The sequence below is a fragment of the Solanum pennellii genome, chromosome 12 (assembly GCF_001406875.1).
Source record: "Solanum pennellii chromosome 12, SPENNV200".
Taxonomy (NCBI): Eukaryota; Viridiplantae; Streptophyta; class Magnoliopsida; order Solanales; family Solanaceae; genus Solanum; species Solanum pennellii.
The window spans coordinates 81,952,363-81,967,337 of NC_028648.1; the positions used below are offsets into that span (position 1 = coordinate 81,952,363).

The 14,975-nt window shown below is 33.2% G+C and overlaps 2 protein-coding genes across 2 annotated transcripts; one reads left to right on the forward strand and one right to left on the reverse strand.

Annotated features, from left to right (window-relative positions):
* The first annotated feature begins 749 nt into the window (after positions 1-749).
* Positions 750-3,931, forward strand: LOC107006717 (transcription factor bHLH62-like). The gene is made up of 8 exons (XM_015205233.2): positions 750-1,423; positions 1,792-1,944; positions 2,048-2,113; positions 2,227-2,295; positions 2,412-2,483; positions 2,666-2,848; positions 3,071-3,152; positions 3,474-3,931. Exons 1-8 carry the CDS (start codon positions 845-847, stop codon positions 3,509-3,511), a joined length of 1,242 nt encoding a protein of 413 aa, XP_015060719.1. The 5' UTR covers positions 750-844; the 3' UTR covers positions 3,512-3,931.
* Positions 3,932-6,495: 2,564 nt separating this feature from the next.
* On the reverse strand, positions 6,496-14,854 carry LOC107005307 (kinesin-like protein KIN-12B). The gene is made up of 16 exons (XM_015203867.1): positions 14,501-14,854; positions 13,376-13,513; positions 13,110-13,193; positions 12,856-12,981; positions 12,708-12,767; positions 12,570-12,623; positions 12,377-12,469; positions 11,612-11,707; positions 11,273-11,418; positions 10,383-10,532; positions 10,158-10,287; positions 8,888-10,054; positions 8,700-8,798; positions 8,470-8,622; positions 7,587-8,393; positions 6,496-6,967 (listed from the first exon to the last, which is right to left on the reverse strand). The coding sequence occupies exons 1-16, from the start codon at positions 14,852-14,854 to the stop codon at positions 6,683-6,685; spliced, it is 3,942 nt and encodes a 1,313-aa protein (XP_015059353.1). The 3' UTR covers positions 6,496-6,682.
* Between the last annotated feature and the right edge of the window lie 121 nt (positions 14,855-14,975).

Consider the following 14,975-nt stretch of genomic DNA (forward strand, 5'->3'; position numbering starts at 1 on the left):
CAGCAAGTTTGACCTTTAAGGTCCGGCAATCTCTAAACAGACAACTCCGTCACCGATCACCGATAACCTCCGTACCGCCGCCGGTTTTTACGGACTTTTTGTTCTTTTATATTATATAGTTATACACATTACATATGCACACTTGCAAAATAATTAAGAAAAAATAAACATCATATACTATATAATTAAAAAAAAATTATATTATTGAAATATTAGTTAAAAAAATTATATAATTTGACTTTTAAAAAGCGAAATAAAAAATAAATGTAGGAAATAGTTATAAGTCACTCGATCGTATGACTGTTTTTATATGTCAATGTATAGAGCTTAAACTCATCAATGAAATAAATAGACAAGAATATTGTTATTGAAATACTAACATGGATAAATTATTTTTATGTATTCAAATCTTGATAGACAGAATTACCTTTGTATGTAAACTGACTCGAACATTGTGATCATATTTAAATATAAAACATTTTATATTCTAATTTGAAAAGGTCATACAAACATTTCCAATTCTTTTATCTTGTCCACTTAGTTTCCTTTCCACTTTCCTCTCTACTTTCCTTTTCCTTCTCATTTAAGTGAAATTCAAATACCAAAAGTCACAATCATCTTTATTTTTTCTTTGTTTTAACTAAATTCTTCTTGTAGTCTTCACTTTTTTCAATTACAATTAGTGGGGTTGTGTTTTCTTGATTTGTTAAGTCACTTTCACATNTCTTTTTTTTTCTTTGTTTTTAACTAAATTCTTCTTGTAGTCTTCACTTTTTTCAATTACAATTAGTGGGGTTGTGTTTTCTTGATTTGTTAAGTCACTTTCACATCACACATGTACTAAATGGAGAAGAAAAATTTGTTCTTGAACAATGTCAACACAATGAATGAGTTGAATTGTACTAGTACTAGTTTTTACAATCCTAATTGGGAGAATTCTTCAATGGATTATCAAAATGATAATATTTTGTCTAGTAATAGTAACAATTTTGTTGATAATTTTGGTGAAATTTCACCAAATTCTTTTGTTGGTAGTAATAACAATTCTTGTTATACTACTCCATTGAATTCTCCTCCAAGACTCAATCTTTCCAACTTTGATCATCAAATCAAGGGAAATTTTTCAAATATTAGTAATAATTTGCCACATTTTTCTACTAATCTTGGAAATTTTTCTTGTTTTGGTGGCAACAATTTGGTTGGCAATGATTCACAATTTGTCCAAAATTTGGAAAGTTGTAAACTTTCAAGAAACAAGTCTATGAAAGAAAGTGAATTTGGAGATTCAAGAGAGAATTCTTCAATTTCTCAACAAATTCAACTTGAAGAAGTTGGAATCAAATGTCAAAATGATGCAAATTCCAAGAAAGGAAAATCAATTCCAAAGAGGAAAGCTAAAGAAATCACTCCCAAGAATGATAATGTAATTATAAACTCTCTTTTTTTCAATTCTTAATTTTATTCGATTCCAGTTATATATTCTGACAGTATAAAGATTAAAAAAAAATGTCGTGCATGTGTCAGATTTGCAAAAAATACACTTAATAGATATTTTTTGAAGAGTCTGAACGACATAATTTATTGATTAATGCTTGTTATAGAGATTTATTTACGAATAAAGTGACTTGATTGTGATCATCCATTCATACAATTAACAATCATTGTATCAATCTTATTTTCTATGAATTCTCTTTCTTTTATAGCCGATTCAATCATTGTTCGTGACTCAGGATTCTATTTTATCGTCAATCCAATCTCCGTTTATGTTTTTCGTTATTCAATCCTATGCAGGTTTCAACACAAAACAATGAATCAAGTTCCAAAAGAATCAAATCTGATGAAAAAAATGAAGAAAATCAAAAGCCTCAAGAACCATTAAAGGATTATATTCATGTTAGAGCAAGAAGGGGTCAAGCCACAGATGCACATAGTCTAGCTGAAAGGGTATTTTTTAATTTTTAAAAAAATAATTAAATTTTTTTTAAAATTGTTTTGATATATTTATAATATATTTTTTTTTGACTTAATTCTTTTGAATATTGGATAGGTGAGAAGAGAAAAAATTGGTGAAAGAATGAAGTTTTTACAAGATCTTGTACCTGGCTGCAATAAAGTAAATTGTTTAATTATTGACGACAGGGGCATTTTAGACCTTTTTCCGTTGATTTTAAGAGAAAATATACAAAATTTTGATATGATATTTTGAATTTCTTAAAAATTATTTAGGTGACTGGAAAAGCTGTGATGCTTGATGAGATTATTAACTATGTACAATCCCTACAATGTCAAGTTGAGGTAAATTACTTATATTCTATTTTTTATTTTAGACTTTTCAAAAATTTCTTCGAAAATAATTAGCGACTTTTTGATAGTAACTAAGTTGAATTCATTATTTGTATGCTTTCATGTAGTTCCTCTCGATGAAGTTGTCTAATCTGAATTCAACAACTGACTTCAACGCGGAATCTCTTACATCTAAGAATGTAAGTCATACAACTCATAATATTATTCACATTATATTAGTACATTTTATGTCATTATACCTAGTAGATTAATTATCTACCCTCATTTTTCGAGTTATTATATAATCTTGCTTTATATTGAGTCATTCCGTATAGTTATCTTGTACTTGATCTGATAGCGTAAAATTTCTTTTGCACGTTAGATCTTTCAATCCGTCGGATCGTTGCATCATAACATGAATTCATCAGAATCCTCAGTACAAGAATTTCCATATGGATTTCAATCTCAACAAGGGCCAAATATACAGAGTTTCTTAACTAAAGAAACAGAATTTCCCTTTAAGATTAATCCTCATTTGGATGGTTTTGTGGAGCAAACACCTCAGGTAATCAATAATCGATAGGAACGGTGACCTATGTTACTCGGAATCTTCAAAAAAAATTGTCATGTTTGTGTCAGATTCTCCGAAAATGCATTACTTTTGAAGATTCTGACACACATTTTCAAAAAGTCCGAGCAACATAGGTTCACGTTGTAGCAATAATAATGTTGTAAAAATATTATTTTTTCTAGTTTTAACAAGGTTGATTTGATTTATTTTTTTTAGGTTCCAACATTCTTTGAAGATAATGATCTTCATAGTTTTATCCATATGGGGTTTAGCCAAATTCAAGCACAGAACTATCCTGGTTAGTATATATACTCTTATTGATTTAACTTATATACACAGACATTGGAAGGATTCTTCACGCTAATTTGTTACGGTCCTCCAAAAATGTATTAGTCCGAAATTGCTATACATTTTTGCTTATTAGTCCTATGTTGTTATGCATTTTTGGAGGATGTGATACGCATACAATAGCAATTAGTCCTAAGTTTTCAAGCATTTTCGGAGAATCCAACACATATCTGACAATATTTTTGAAAAGTCGGAACAATAGAGAACTAATTATTTGATGAGTGAGATAATAGTGTAATTAAATCTAATACTTTTGCTTTGTTGAATGTAGGCAATGTGTCCTCAGCACAAATGAAGGCTGAACTATGAAGAAAAGACCTTTGGTATTCGTTTGAGCCAACAGTATATCGGAAACAGTCTTTTGATCCCGTAAAGATTGATGGGGTGATGTTTACGTGCATCGATGTACTCTCTTCAAACCCTCTCGTAGGATTACATCGAGTATGTTCTATGCTCTTTGATTCAAGAAGAAAGGGGAGATGGAGCTCAATTTTCATTTCCAATTCTTGATTTGTTTAATGATTACTTTGGATAATCATGATGATTATCATTAATTATTCCCCATATGGGACTGTTATTATTTAATTAATAGGCAATTTCATACACCACATGGGGTGCATGTTAGAACTCAAATTGATCACTTGTAAATTATTTTGTACTTAATTAATTAACATTGTAATTTTTATTACTAATTCATTGAGACTTTATGACATTGAATTTTATTTTTTATTTTTTTTGTCACATATCTACATTTATCTTTTTGTTTTCCATGTCTTATATCCGTTTTGAAATTCGACTGATATTTCGATAACAGAAGACTCTATATATGTTATTTATTCCTAATACACATACATAAGGTACGTAAAAAAATAAATAAACATCACTACACATCTTGCTTTTACTAGTAGTCTTATCTAAAAATTCATGATTCGAAATTTAAATTTTTTTATAGTAAAATGATTCTAGCAAAAATAATAAATAAATAAACATATAAATCTTCCTTTACTATAAAGTCAACTAGATGGTGAGAAAAAGGTTGCATTTTTTTTTTCCTTTTTTTTAATTAAATTACTTTAATTATAAACATTGATTAAAAAAAATGATGCTTAATCATGGCATTCCGTAATTAACTCCGGAAATAACGAAAACAATTAGGGTCCACAAATTAAAAAAGTATTTAAGAGTTTAACTTTAGCACTAATTAACTAAAAAATATATAAATTACATAAGTAAAGCTACGTGATAATTAAGTATATTTACATTTATAAAGCTATGTAATAAGCATTTCAAAATATTATCTAATAAAAATGATGATTAATCTACTATCACAAGTTAAACTATGCTAATAATGCAAATCAACAAAGAAAAAAAATGTTTTATCGGAAAGAAATTGATCAATTTATTAGATTAGTAATATACAATGAAAAGAAAAATTAAAGTTGGTGAGTGATTATTTACTTAATTAATTTCATCAACATGTTAGAGCAATTAGTAGTTAATTAATTGCTGTAATAAGCTCTTTGATAATTATAATTACTATGGCATTATGAATTTTTATTTTTTTGAATTATCATACCTTTCATATCACTTCATATCTCTTTCTTTTAACCTAAGGTTTGGTATAACATTTGACTTAAAAGTAGTGGAATGATTGAGAATTTATTATCGTTAATCAGATTTCATGAATTTGAGTCACGGAACGAATAATATTATTGATAGAAAATAATTTATCAAGTCGTTAGATCCTTTGTGGCCTTACTTGGGACAACTTCGATTAATTGTGTCGGTTAGTTTTGAATATCAGATACAATAATAATATAATAATATCCAATGTAATTTCGTAAATAGAATCCGAAGAAGATAGGAAATGTGTAAATCTTAATCCTATCTTTGTGATAGAAATGTTATTTCTAATAGATCATCGGCTCAAAAAAAGAGTATTAGACGCGAGATTGTAAGAAAAATCAAATAATAAACTAGCAAGATATAAAACAAATGCAGCAACAACGTCAGCATATAGTAATACATAATAAAGAATAAAAAAATTAGGTGAGCGATAACTAAATAATACTAGTTCAAACGAGAAGAATATAGGAGGCGGCGAGCCCCGACCTCTTCCACACAAACTAAACTAAGACAATACTCAATTATATATTAACTTTCCACTTAATCCCCGATAATATTCAACTACCTACTAAATAGCCAACACATTATTTTGCTTTCACCAACTATATATCTTTTTTACTTTTAAAACTTTAATAACACTAATCATTATCAATCTTTCATATCTCTAAGCAATATCTCAAGATTTTGGCTATCTCAAAGTTGATGGAATTTATTCAAGTAATATACCTTTCTTCTTTATAATATTTTTTTAAATAAATAAGACGATAGAAAGTTAATTATAAATCATATCTTTCTCTGACAAGATAAAAAGTGTTTCAACATTAATATCTTTATAAAGATTTATTCTTGTAAATTAATGTATTTGATTGTCTGGCTCCTTCTATAGAGTTAATAAAATGATTAAATATAAAACTTAACTGGCCCTACTTTGATACATAAAAGAAAGTGTATATGTAGAGAATATATGTATCTATTATGGACCCCACCCCAATCAAAAAAAAAATTTCTAAATAAGAAGAGGATGGAGATTTTGGAAAATTTGAGATGGTCTTAATCTATAATGTACTCTCTGTTTCGATTTATTTGGTTTAATTCAGAGTACGAGAGTTAAATTAATGTTTTTTATCAAGTCAGACATAGACATTATTTCATCAATTTAGAGCTCCTACACATAAAGATAGTAGGAATAGTACATAAGAAACTTTTGCTGAAGAGTTATATTTATAGGACAAAAATTGTTGTATGCGAAAAGTCATATAAAAATTAGGACATATTTAACTAATTTATTTAAAACGAAATAAGAGAAAATGACAAGAATTTAAGAAAATAAATAAATAGTCTAATAGGAGATAGCTAATAAATAGTGGAAAAAATAAAACATTATCAAATAATTCATAGAATTTATGGAATATTTCTTACACACTATCTAAATGAATTTGACCTATAATATACATTGAGTTCATTGCAACTCTTCAATTTCTTCGGGCTTTTTGGAGCAAGAAAGGAAAGACTTTTTTATAGGTGAATAAAATTTGCATTAATTGATAAAAACTTAGGGAATTTGCAATGATATAATTAACTAAGAAACTAAAGGGTTAGACTTTTCATTCTACTTACATAAATAAAATATGATATTAAATTAAATTTACTATTTAAGTAGATTATAATTTAACATAAGAGAAAATGGCAATTCAACTTTGAAGTTTAAAGCTTCAGTTTTAGTATAATATGAATGAATGATATGATGATATGATATGATCATACAAATTTGAAGAAAACGCGATAGGTTTTCAAACAATATATGACAGACACATACATACAACAAACAAACAATCTATGGAAACTTTCCACAATCTATACATTGCACCTATCATACCCTGAGAACCAAGAAGAAGGCTCACCAAATTTTGGTAGATCCTCCTCCTCTTTGGTGTTGTAGAATGACGCAAATTCTTCTCTCCACTGATCATCATGTCGGGTCTCAGTGTTATCATATACGGGTTCTGATGTAGCTTTAGGTAGACGGAGTTCTTCTGGTAAATGGTTTAAACTGTTTATCTCCTCCTCGTGTTTTTTCTTCAATTTGAGAATCTGTTTATTAGCCTCGCTAGCTTCTTGCTCTGCATGAATGGCTCGTTTCTGCATGTTTCCAAAACTTGTTAGGCAAATTTAGAAATAGACCAGTGACACAAAATAATAATTTACTTTGGACATGTTTAACACGAACGTTGTTCCAGTTTCCTTGTGCATGGGATAAACAGCAAGGTCATACTTCCTGACAAGTCATGTTGCTCCTACGAGTTGATTTAGGTATCGAAGATGCTTCTTTGTTTCTAGAGCATACGTGACCTTAATCTATGTGTTAACTTATTGTGTGATAGTTCATGCAATGGTCCTCCCTTGGAATATTAATGGAATTTCTTTTACACAAAAAGATGTTGATCATTCAATTAAAGCATTTCCCGGAACTTCATTTTTTATCTAATGAGAAACAAGAATATGGGTATCATGTCCATCATTTGAACACTGATTAGTCATTGTTCAAGAATCTCATGTCAAAACCATACAAAAAATGGAGAGAGGGAGAGATGGATGTAAAGGAAGTGTTTGGCGATGCAAAGAGAAGTTACTTGCCTCCAGCCAAATATAAGCAAGCAATATATGGTCTAGCTGACTATAGGAATGTTCAACTGCTGCAACGATAATATATGTACTGATAGAATAAAAACTGTAACAAGGAAACAATAAATCCTCTTACCTCAGCAGCTGCAATATCTTCTTCTGCTTCTTTAAGCCGTGCAAGCAATTCCCCAGCTGCTTGTACCGCTTCAGCAGTATCCCTAAGTTGGTTCTGAAGTTCCGTATTTTCATCCCTATAATAGTGTCTTTCCTTTTCCCTCTCCACTCTCAGAGTTGAAATTTCTGCAGCAAGAGCATTTATGAATTTAGATTCAGCACCTCTTACTCCTGCTTTTGTGGCTGCTCTTTTAACATCCTCTATACCAACTTGGACCTGCCTATGCCTTGCAAGCAGTTGAATATGTCTCTCTTCAAGTTCAGCATACTGTTCAATCATTCGTGCATGGCCCTGCATTGCCCTTTGCATTGCTTCTTTCAGCTCTTCAGAGCATTTCTTTTCCAAATCTAGTTCTTGTTTTCGTTTTTCAGACAAGGTGCGGCTAGTTTGTAGGTCTAACCTCAACTCTTCTACCAGAGAAATCCACTTACTCTCTGTTTCTGTCCATTGAATTCTCTCCCTTTCAAAACTCTGTTCAGAACTCTCCTCATCCTCATTGGACTCTGGAATTGCAGATAAAGTTGGAGGCACACTGGGATCACATGGATATGTTAATTGTAGAAGAGAATTTTCTTTCCTGGATGACTTTGGTGAAAAGTCCACATAAAACTGTAACTGGGTCCTCAAATCCTGAATCTCCTCCAGCAAAACATCCCTCTCACCTAAGTCAAAGAAGTTATGATACCGCTCCAGCTCCTCTTGAACTCTTCTTAGTGCAAGTCTGTCACTTAAAACTTCAGGATGATTCTCATACTTTGCCTTCAGTAGCTGTAGCAAATGACGATGGCAACATGTTTAGGGAAACAAAAACAATTCGGAAGACAATTTAAGGTCATATGCATACCTTATGCTCATGAATCAGTGCCAACAACTCATCCTCCATGAACTCTTCCTTTGGTAAAATACCATCCATATAACTTTCAAGGCGAATGATCTTATCTTCACGTGTTTGGCTAATTATAGCATTGCATTCTCGTTCATGTTTGTATTGCTGGATCTGTGATTGGTTGCAAAGCATGTCAGAGAGATGAGGAAATGATGAAAATTGGCAGGTTTAGAACAAGTGATACATACCAAACGGTTGAGTTGCGTGATTTCAAAAGTTTTCTTGGAGCATATATCTTCAAGTGCCATCTCTCTCCGTATAGCTCCAGCCAAGACCTTTTCTACTGCCTGTAAAAAGTTAGGATGATTGCACAGTTATAAGAATCATGCAAGACTAAGAGAACCAAAATCATTGTCCTAACAAAGTTTCAACGTACTTTAGGTACTTGAATCTGGAAATTTTCACAGGACTGTGATCCAGTTGCAGATACCAACTGTAATCCATTAACAGGTACCAGCTGCAAATTTGAGCCATCATCATCTGCATCTTCAAGCTCTTGCAGTGAATTTCTTGCCTTACATTTACTACACAAAAACATTGAACCTCTTTCACATGACGCGTAATCTTTTGTAATAGTTTGAACTCCAACATCAACTTTAGCAACTGGTATGATTGCACTAATATCAGCAGCTTTGCAAGAAAATCTGACTGAGGAACGCCTCAAAGATGTACTCTGTCGATGATTACTAATAACTTCAAGTCCCCGCTGAAGACTAGCCGCCAAATGTTCAGTTGAAGTGAAACAACTTTTGTTTCTTTGATTTGATAGAGAATTCAAACAAATACTGTTTGAAGGCTTTGTGAAGAGCAAGTCCGGGGTATCCAATTTATTTCCAAGATCCTTCTTCGAATCACTCAGCATTGAAGTCCCAACACTTTTCCTACTGCTATTAGCTCTTGGTGAAACGCTTGGAGCAGGATAGTCCAAAATAGGCGACACATCACATTGAACTATACTGAGCTTAGTGCAGGCTGTATTTCCCTCCAAACTTTTAGAAGAGTTCTCAGGAGTCCATTCAGGATATTTTTCTGAAGGTGAGTCCTCTACCACTTCCCGTTGTCCTTGATTCCGCAAATCACTGGCAGAAGACGGGGCATACTCATCTTCAGTTGGCTCCATAGAAGAATCATTACCTAGCTTTTTGAAGTTCTGCAGTCCAGCACCATCAACAGTACTGCTTTCATGCTCGGTAACTGCTTCAGATACCTCTTCCTCCATGCTAACATCTGTATCCTCAGAGGCTTGCTCCCTGTTGCTGCCGTACTCCTTTTCCCCATGCTGTACCGCAGAATCAAGTGGCGAAGAACCTTTTGAAAACGTCCTCCGCAGGATCCCAAGCATACTATTCTCTTTACTGCCTTCCGATAGAAGACCTAATAGTTCAGCTTCCTCAACGACTTCCATTTCTGTATCACCATCATCATCAACAGGTAGATTCATTGGATGGTTAAGGCTGAACTTTAACAGATTTAAGCTTCTACGAACACTCCACCCTGCCTGATCTGCTTGATAACCATTTGCCTTCATTCTTAGCAATTCCTCCTGTTCAGAGTAAAGGGGGGAGGCATTAAACCATTTGACATAGTTGAGAGATGCACCTTAAGTTAAGGTGCATCAATCACAGGTAAAAGTAATAGAGTTTTACCCTTAGCTGACGAATAACTTCTCTCAAAACATTGACATCATCTTGCATTTCTTCATTGATTACCGCCTTGTTCTTGATTGCCTTTGCACGTTGCGCAAATCTCAGGGTACTCAAAGTCTCACTCTTACAACTGCATTATCAAAAAGAACTGAGAGCTCTAGATTTAATGAAGATAACATGACTCTAGAACAAAAACTGCATCAAAAAGTAGGGTTGTGAATCTACCTTTGGGACGGAGAAATGGCGCAGATCATTGCAAGTTTTGCATTCCCACCTAGAGATTCCTGTAACAAAAATGTCAACTTGGAATCTCTATAGGGGATGTGCCTATTCTTGCCTGTTTGAGAAACTTCTGCAAGAATGTTTATTAAGTTCCTGTAAATTTCAAATAATAGTGTGATCAGCAGCATATCAATAATTCTAATGTATAGTCAAAAAGATGACCCTAAGTCCCTGAAAGGTATGTAACCCCTACAATAAAGGCAAGTACTATATTCTGAGAGACCTTTACTTTGACCATGTTGGATCTTAGATGTCCAATATTCACTCCTATATAACATCACTAGTCTCATAACTGCTCTACAAAACTTTCCCTTCACTATGACAAGTGTCATCCAATCGCGTTTGACTTTGTACCATTCCTCCATTTTAGCCAACCTACTATGTATTAAACTTTATATATAATGAGATACTCCTGAAAGCTGGACCTAGATATCTAAACTGTCAGCACTATAACCTAAAAGATAAATATGAGAAAATAAGAGATGAGAAGAACATTGATTACTTGATGATTTGAAGAACACAAGACATACTTATTTATAGGTTTAAACACAAGGAACAAATGATATTTGTCTAATATGAGACAATGTCTAACCTAAAAGCTTAGTATTTCATATTTTTTAACTCAATAACTTTGACATTTTAATACTCACATAGCATTCTATAACTTAACTGTTTATTCAGAAAAAGTAGAAAGTCCATAGTCACTAAAATTTAACCACAAAAATTTCTATGCAGAAAATGACCAGAATAACCATTAACAGCGAGTTGTAACCTCCTTGACTGCTATACCAAGAATAATTCTTTCTCCCAAAATGATAAAGAAACAAATGTACCCCAACTGTGAAAGTGATTTATTGATGTTCCCTGCTTCTTTCAAGCGTTCACCAGCTGCACCAGTTAGCTTTTGCCTTTCCGATCCAGCAAGATCAACAAGATTTATTCTACTCCTCTTTAGGTGGCTTATACCATCTGCCATGCTCTGAAATTAAATGTTTAAAATAGACCAAATAACAGAATTTGTCAATCTCCATAACAACCAAATAACTTGTTATGCCAGAAAATTCTTGCTTGCACACTCGGAGAATGCAAATAGTAACGATAATAAACAACACCATCACTTGCCATTTAAAATAATTCAGGTTATTGTCAAAAAGGACATAAGATTGTATTACCTTGCATCGTGATTCAACAACACAGGTGAATACACTGTGAGAACGTGAACTCTCAGCATTTACACTTGTAGCACCAGTTCGTCTGTTTGACACTCCCTGTATATTTTCATTGAACAAGTTCTATAAGCTTTTCTGATACCAGTCTATTTAATCATAGAAACTCCAGAAGTTCAAGTAGAAGTATTAGAAAAGAACTACTAACAATAACTTTTGACACTGATCTGAGATTGACTTGCTAAACAATAGACTCATTTGAGGAATGGATACAAGTTGACGCCTAAAGATTATGGGAAAAAAGTGAAGCAGAGACCACAGTAATAAAATTCTTTTGATAAGGACATCAGTGATAAGATTCAAGAAAAAAAATAAGCTGCAGCATGATATTGAAAGGTAAGGCACTATCATTAGGACACTAGAACTTCTGTCCTTCCACCTTTCAGAAAATCAAAATAATGGGCAAACCCGCGGGGGGGGGGGTTGAAAATTAAGATTAAGCTTCCTTGTCAAATGTGTTGCTATTGGCAGTAGAACGAGTTAATAATTTAGTTTAGTAGGAACAGCAGTAGAACTTTATCATTTATGTTACTGCACCTAAGTTTTTTGTTTATTATCCATTTCAAAATAATTGCCCAAGTTACTTACCTGATTCACATATTCACTTGGCTAACTGTTATCCTATACTGGTCTATTCTATCTGGCAAACACAGTCATGCCTGCATTACAATATGTCTAACAGTTCAATAAAAATATGGAAGCAGTCTGAACCTTCATCAAAAGCTTTGTCACATCCTTCATGGAGGACACACATTCCTCAGTCAAATTTTCCACATAAACACCTGTTCTGACATCTTCCCTAATCTGAAAACAGAAGCCAAATTGAAAATCCTTATCAAATAAGTAGAACTAAGGATACAGATAATGAATACAACAAACTTCTATATTGTATTTCCTTTTATACCTGGAGATTTCTTTGACTAGGATCCAATAGATCAGTGATTTGTTCATTGTATATCTGTACATCATTAATGTTAAAGAATTAGACAACTGATATTGACTTTGTTTCACAATAAAATCGACTAGGTCCAGTCAAATTAACCTCAAGAAAAGAACATCGACACTGATACATGAGCTGTTTGTCAGCATGCTTGATTTGTTCCTGAAAAGAAAATGCATGTATTATGGAATCACATTTTATACAACATATCAAATCCGGGAAACAAAAAATTACAGAGACAACATATCACCTCCTCAATACGTTCAAAAAGCCTCTGAAAAACACGTGGAGCTAAGCCCTGTTGATCAATGGTCAAGTTTTCTTCCAACAAGGCGTTGGCTGGTCCCCAAATTGTATATGTCTTCCCACTACCAGTCTGAACATTTCAATTTCCAAGTCATATTAAATATTATTGCGACATGTGACATGTCAAGCACAAGAAAGAACATGTGAAGTTGTACAGGCATATTAACATATAGCAGGAGGTTTTGGAGCTAACATCACCTGCCCATAAGCAAATACTGAGCTGTTAAACCCAGCAAGACAATTCTCAACAACAGGAGCTCCCACATGCTGGAATATATCAACCTGAAAGAACAGTTAAGAAGAAGAGACAAGTGCATGTCACTTTCATTATTCTTCTTAAGGTATACTTGTTATATCAAAGCAAAAAACAAAAAGGAAGGATGAGGCATACTTATCTGACCAAATTATACTCAATAAAGCTATTTCCTCTTACAAGCATAGGTTAACAAGTTATTATTATTTACCTGTGTTGATTGGGTATCTGCAATAGAATCAAATGTAAAAGTATGCCCAGCTATGGACAAAGAATCATTAGAGATCTTCTGGACAACAACTTCCCCCTCTTCCTCATCCTTGGTTGGCGGCCTCATCCTCACTATGACCTGATTTAGATGAGAAAACTTGCAGGAATCAATACGTGATCTACAAGTACTAAGCACTTAGAAAATGCCTGTTTGAACCAATCAAACAGAGGGTAGAATGAGGCACAATGACAGACAAAACAGAGTGGGTCAAATACTATAGGAATAAACAGCAAGCCAGTATTGATAACAGCAAACCAAGCCACTCTCAGGGTTATAAAATTTCAAATGAATGCATATAATTGTATGTTCCTATAAATGATAACCATTGTCAAGATTGAATAGAATAGAGAACGAATACTCCTAGTTTACTTGTTCTTCTACAGGTTCACCCAGCAGTCAAACTACAGAAGACATAAATGATAGGTGAAATCTTCCTTCAAGTGTTAAGCTACAACCTCCCAAGCAATCGGTAACACCATTCCTAACAAATAGCAAAAATTTTACCCAAAAAAAGCCAACGGAAATATTATCTTAATCTCCAAGGGAAAAATAAGTAGAAACAAAGATAAAAGTACTGTGCAGAAATAGTAATAAAATCCAGCATGGATATAGAGGATTCATATAATCAACCCTAGCTCATTCAAAATTGATGCTTGCACTTGATCCTAGTGCCTATAATAAACGGTCTCTCTACCTCCGACGGTCGTAATAAAGCCAGCCTACACTCTAGCCTCACCAAAATCCACTTGTGGAATTACACTGAGTTGTTGTTGTTGCTTACTTGATTGATTGATTGATTTAGCTCTCAAAGAAACTAATAAATTAATTACTTTTAGTAGATCCTTAAAGTACAATTCTCAGAAACAATTGACCACGAAAAGCAGAACTTTCGTGGAATTAACCAACATAAAGCTAAACAACATCAACTATCATACTTCGATCCTAGACAACTCAAAGTTAGCAATAGGAATGCTCCATATAAGAATTCACCTCTACTTGAACCAGTTCTATTCAAATTCAAAATCAAGAACAAGCAAAATGAACGTAATTTCCTCAAAATCTTACCTTTACTCCAGAATCAGAAGATCCAGTAACTAGATTCTCAGTACCAACAGACTCCAAATTAAGCTTCCGTTTCAAATTATTCGAGTTAGGCGGCGGTCGAGGAGGCAGAGGACTTTTAATCTTCAAACCAACTGCCGGCGATGAGCTCAGATCTAACGGATGATACGGCGGAGGAGCATTCTCTTTAGATGATTTATGTTTCCTTGTACTAGTACTGCTAGGATTACTTGGCGAATTCGACGGTTTCTGCTTCAAAATGCTAGGGTTTGGAGATGACGGAGGCGGCATTGTAGCTCCGGCAGCGTCGTGATTCTCCCTTAAGATCGTGTTTCGTTGTTGCATATAGTTCTTCATTTTGTATTTTATCCACAGAAATGGTGAAGAAAAGGGAGTGTTAGGGTTCTGAGGAAGATGAAGTATCCGTTGATGAATTTGAATTGAAATAAGAGGGAAATGGAGGGGGTGGGGGGTGGGG

Excerpts from the sequence above, each read along its gene's own strand:
- LOC107006717 (XM_015205233.2), top strand. The coding sequence starts at position 845 with ATGGAGAAGAAAAATTTGTTCTTGAACAATGTCAACACAATGAATGAG. Across the intron at positions 2,484-2,665 it reads AATCTCTTACATCTAAGAAT|ATCTTTCAATCCGTCGGATC; the intron begins GTAAGTCATACA and ends TTTGCACGTTAG. Across the intron at positions 3,153-3,473 it reads TCAAGCACAGAACTATCCTG|GCAATGTGTCCTCAGCACAA; the intron begins GTTAGTATATAT and ends TGTTGAATGTAG.
- LOC107005307 (XM_015203867.1), bottom strand. The coding sequence starts at position 14,854 with ATGAAGAACTATATGCAACAACGAAACACGATCTTAAGGGAGAATCAC. Across the intron at positions 11,419-11,611 it reads TTGTTGAATCACGATGCAAG|AGCATGGCAGATGGTATAAG; the intron begins GTAATACAATCT and ends ATTTAATTTCAG. Across the intron at positions 10,055-10,157 it reads AAGTTATTCGTCAGCTAAGG|GAGGAATTGCTAAGAATGAA; the intron begins GTAAAACTCTAT and ends TACTCTGAACAG.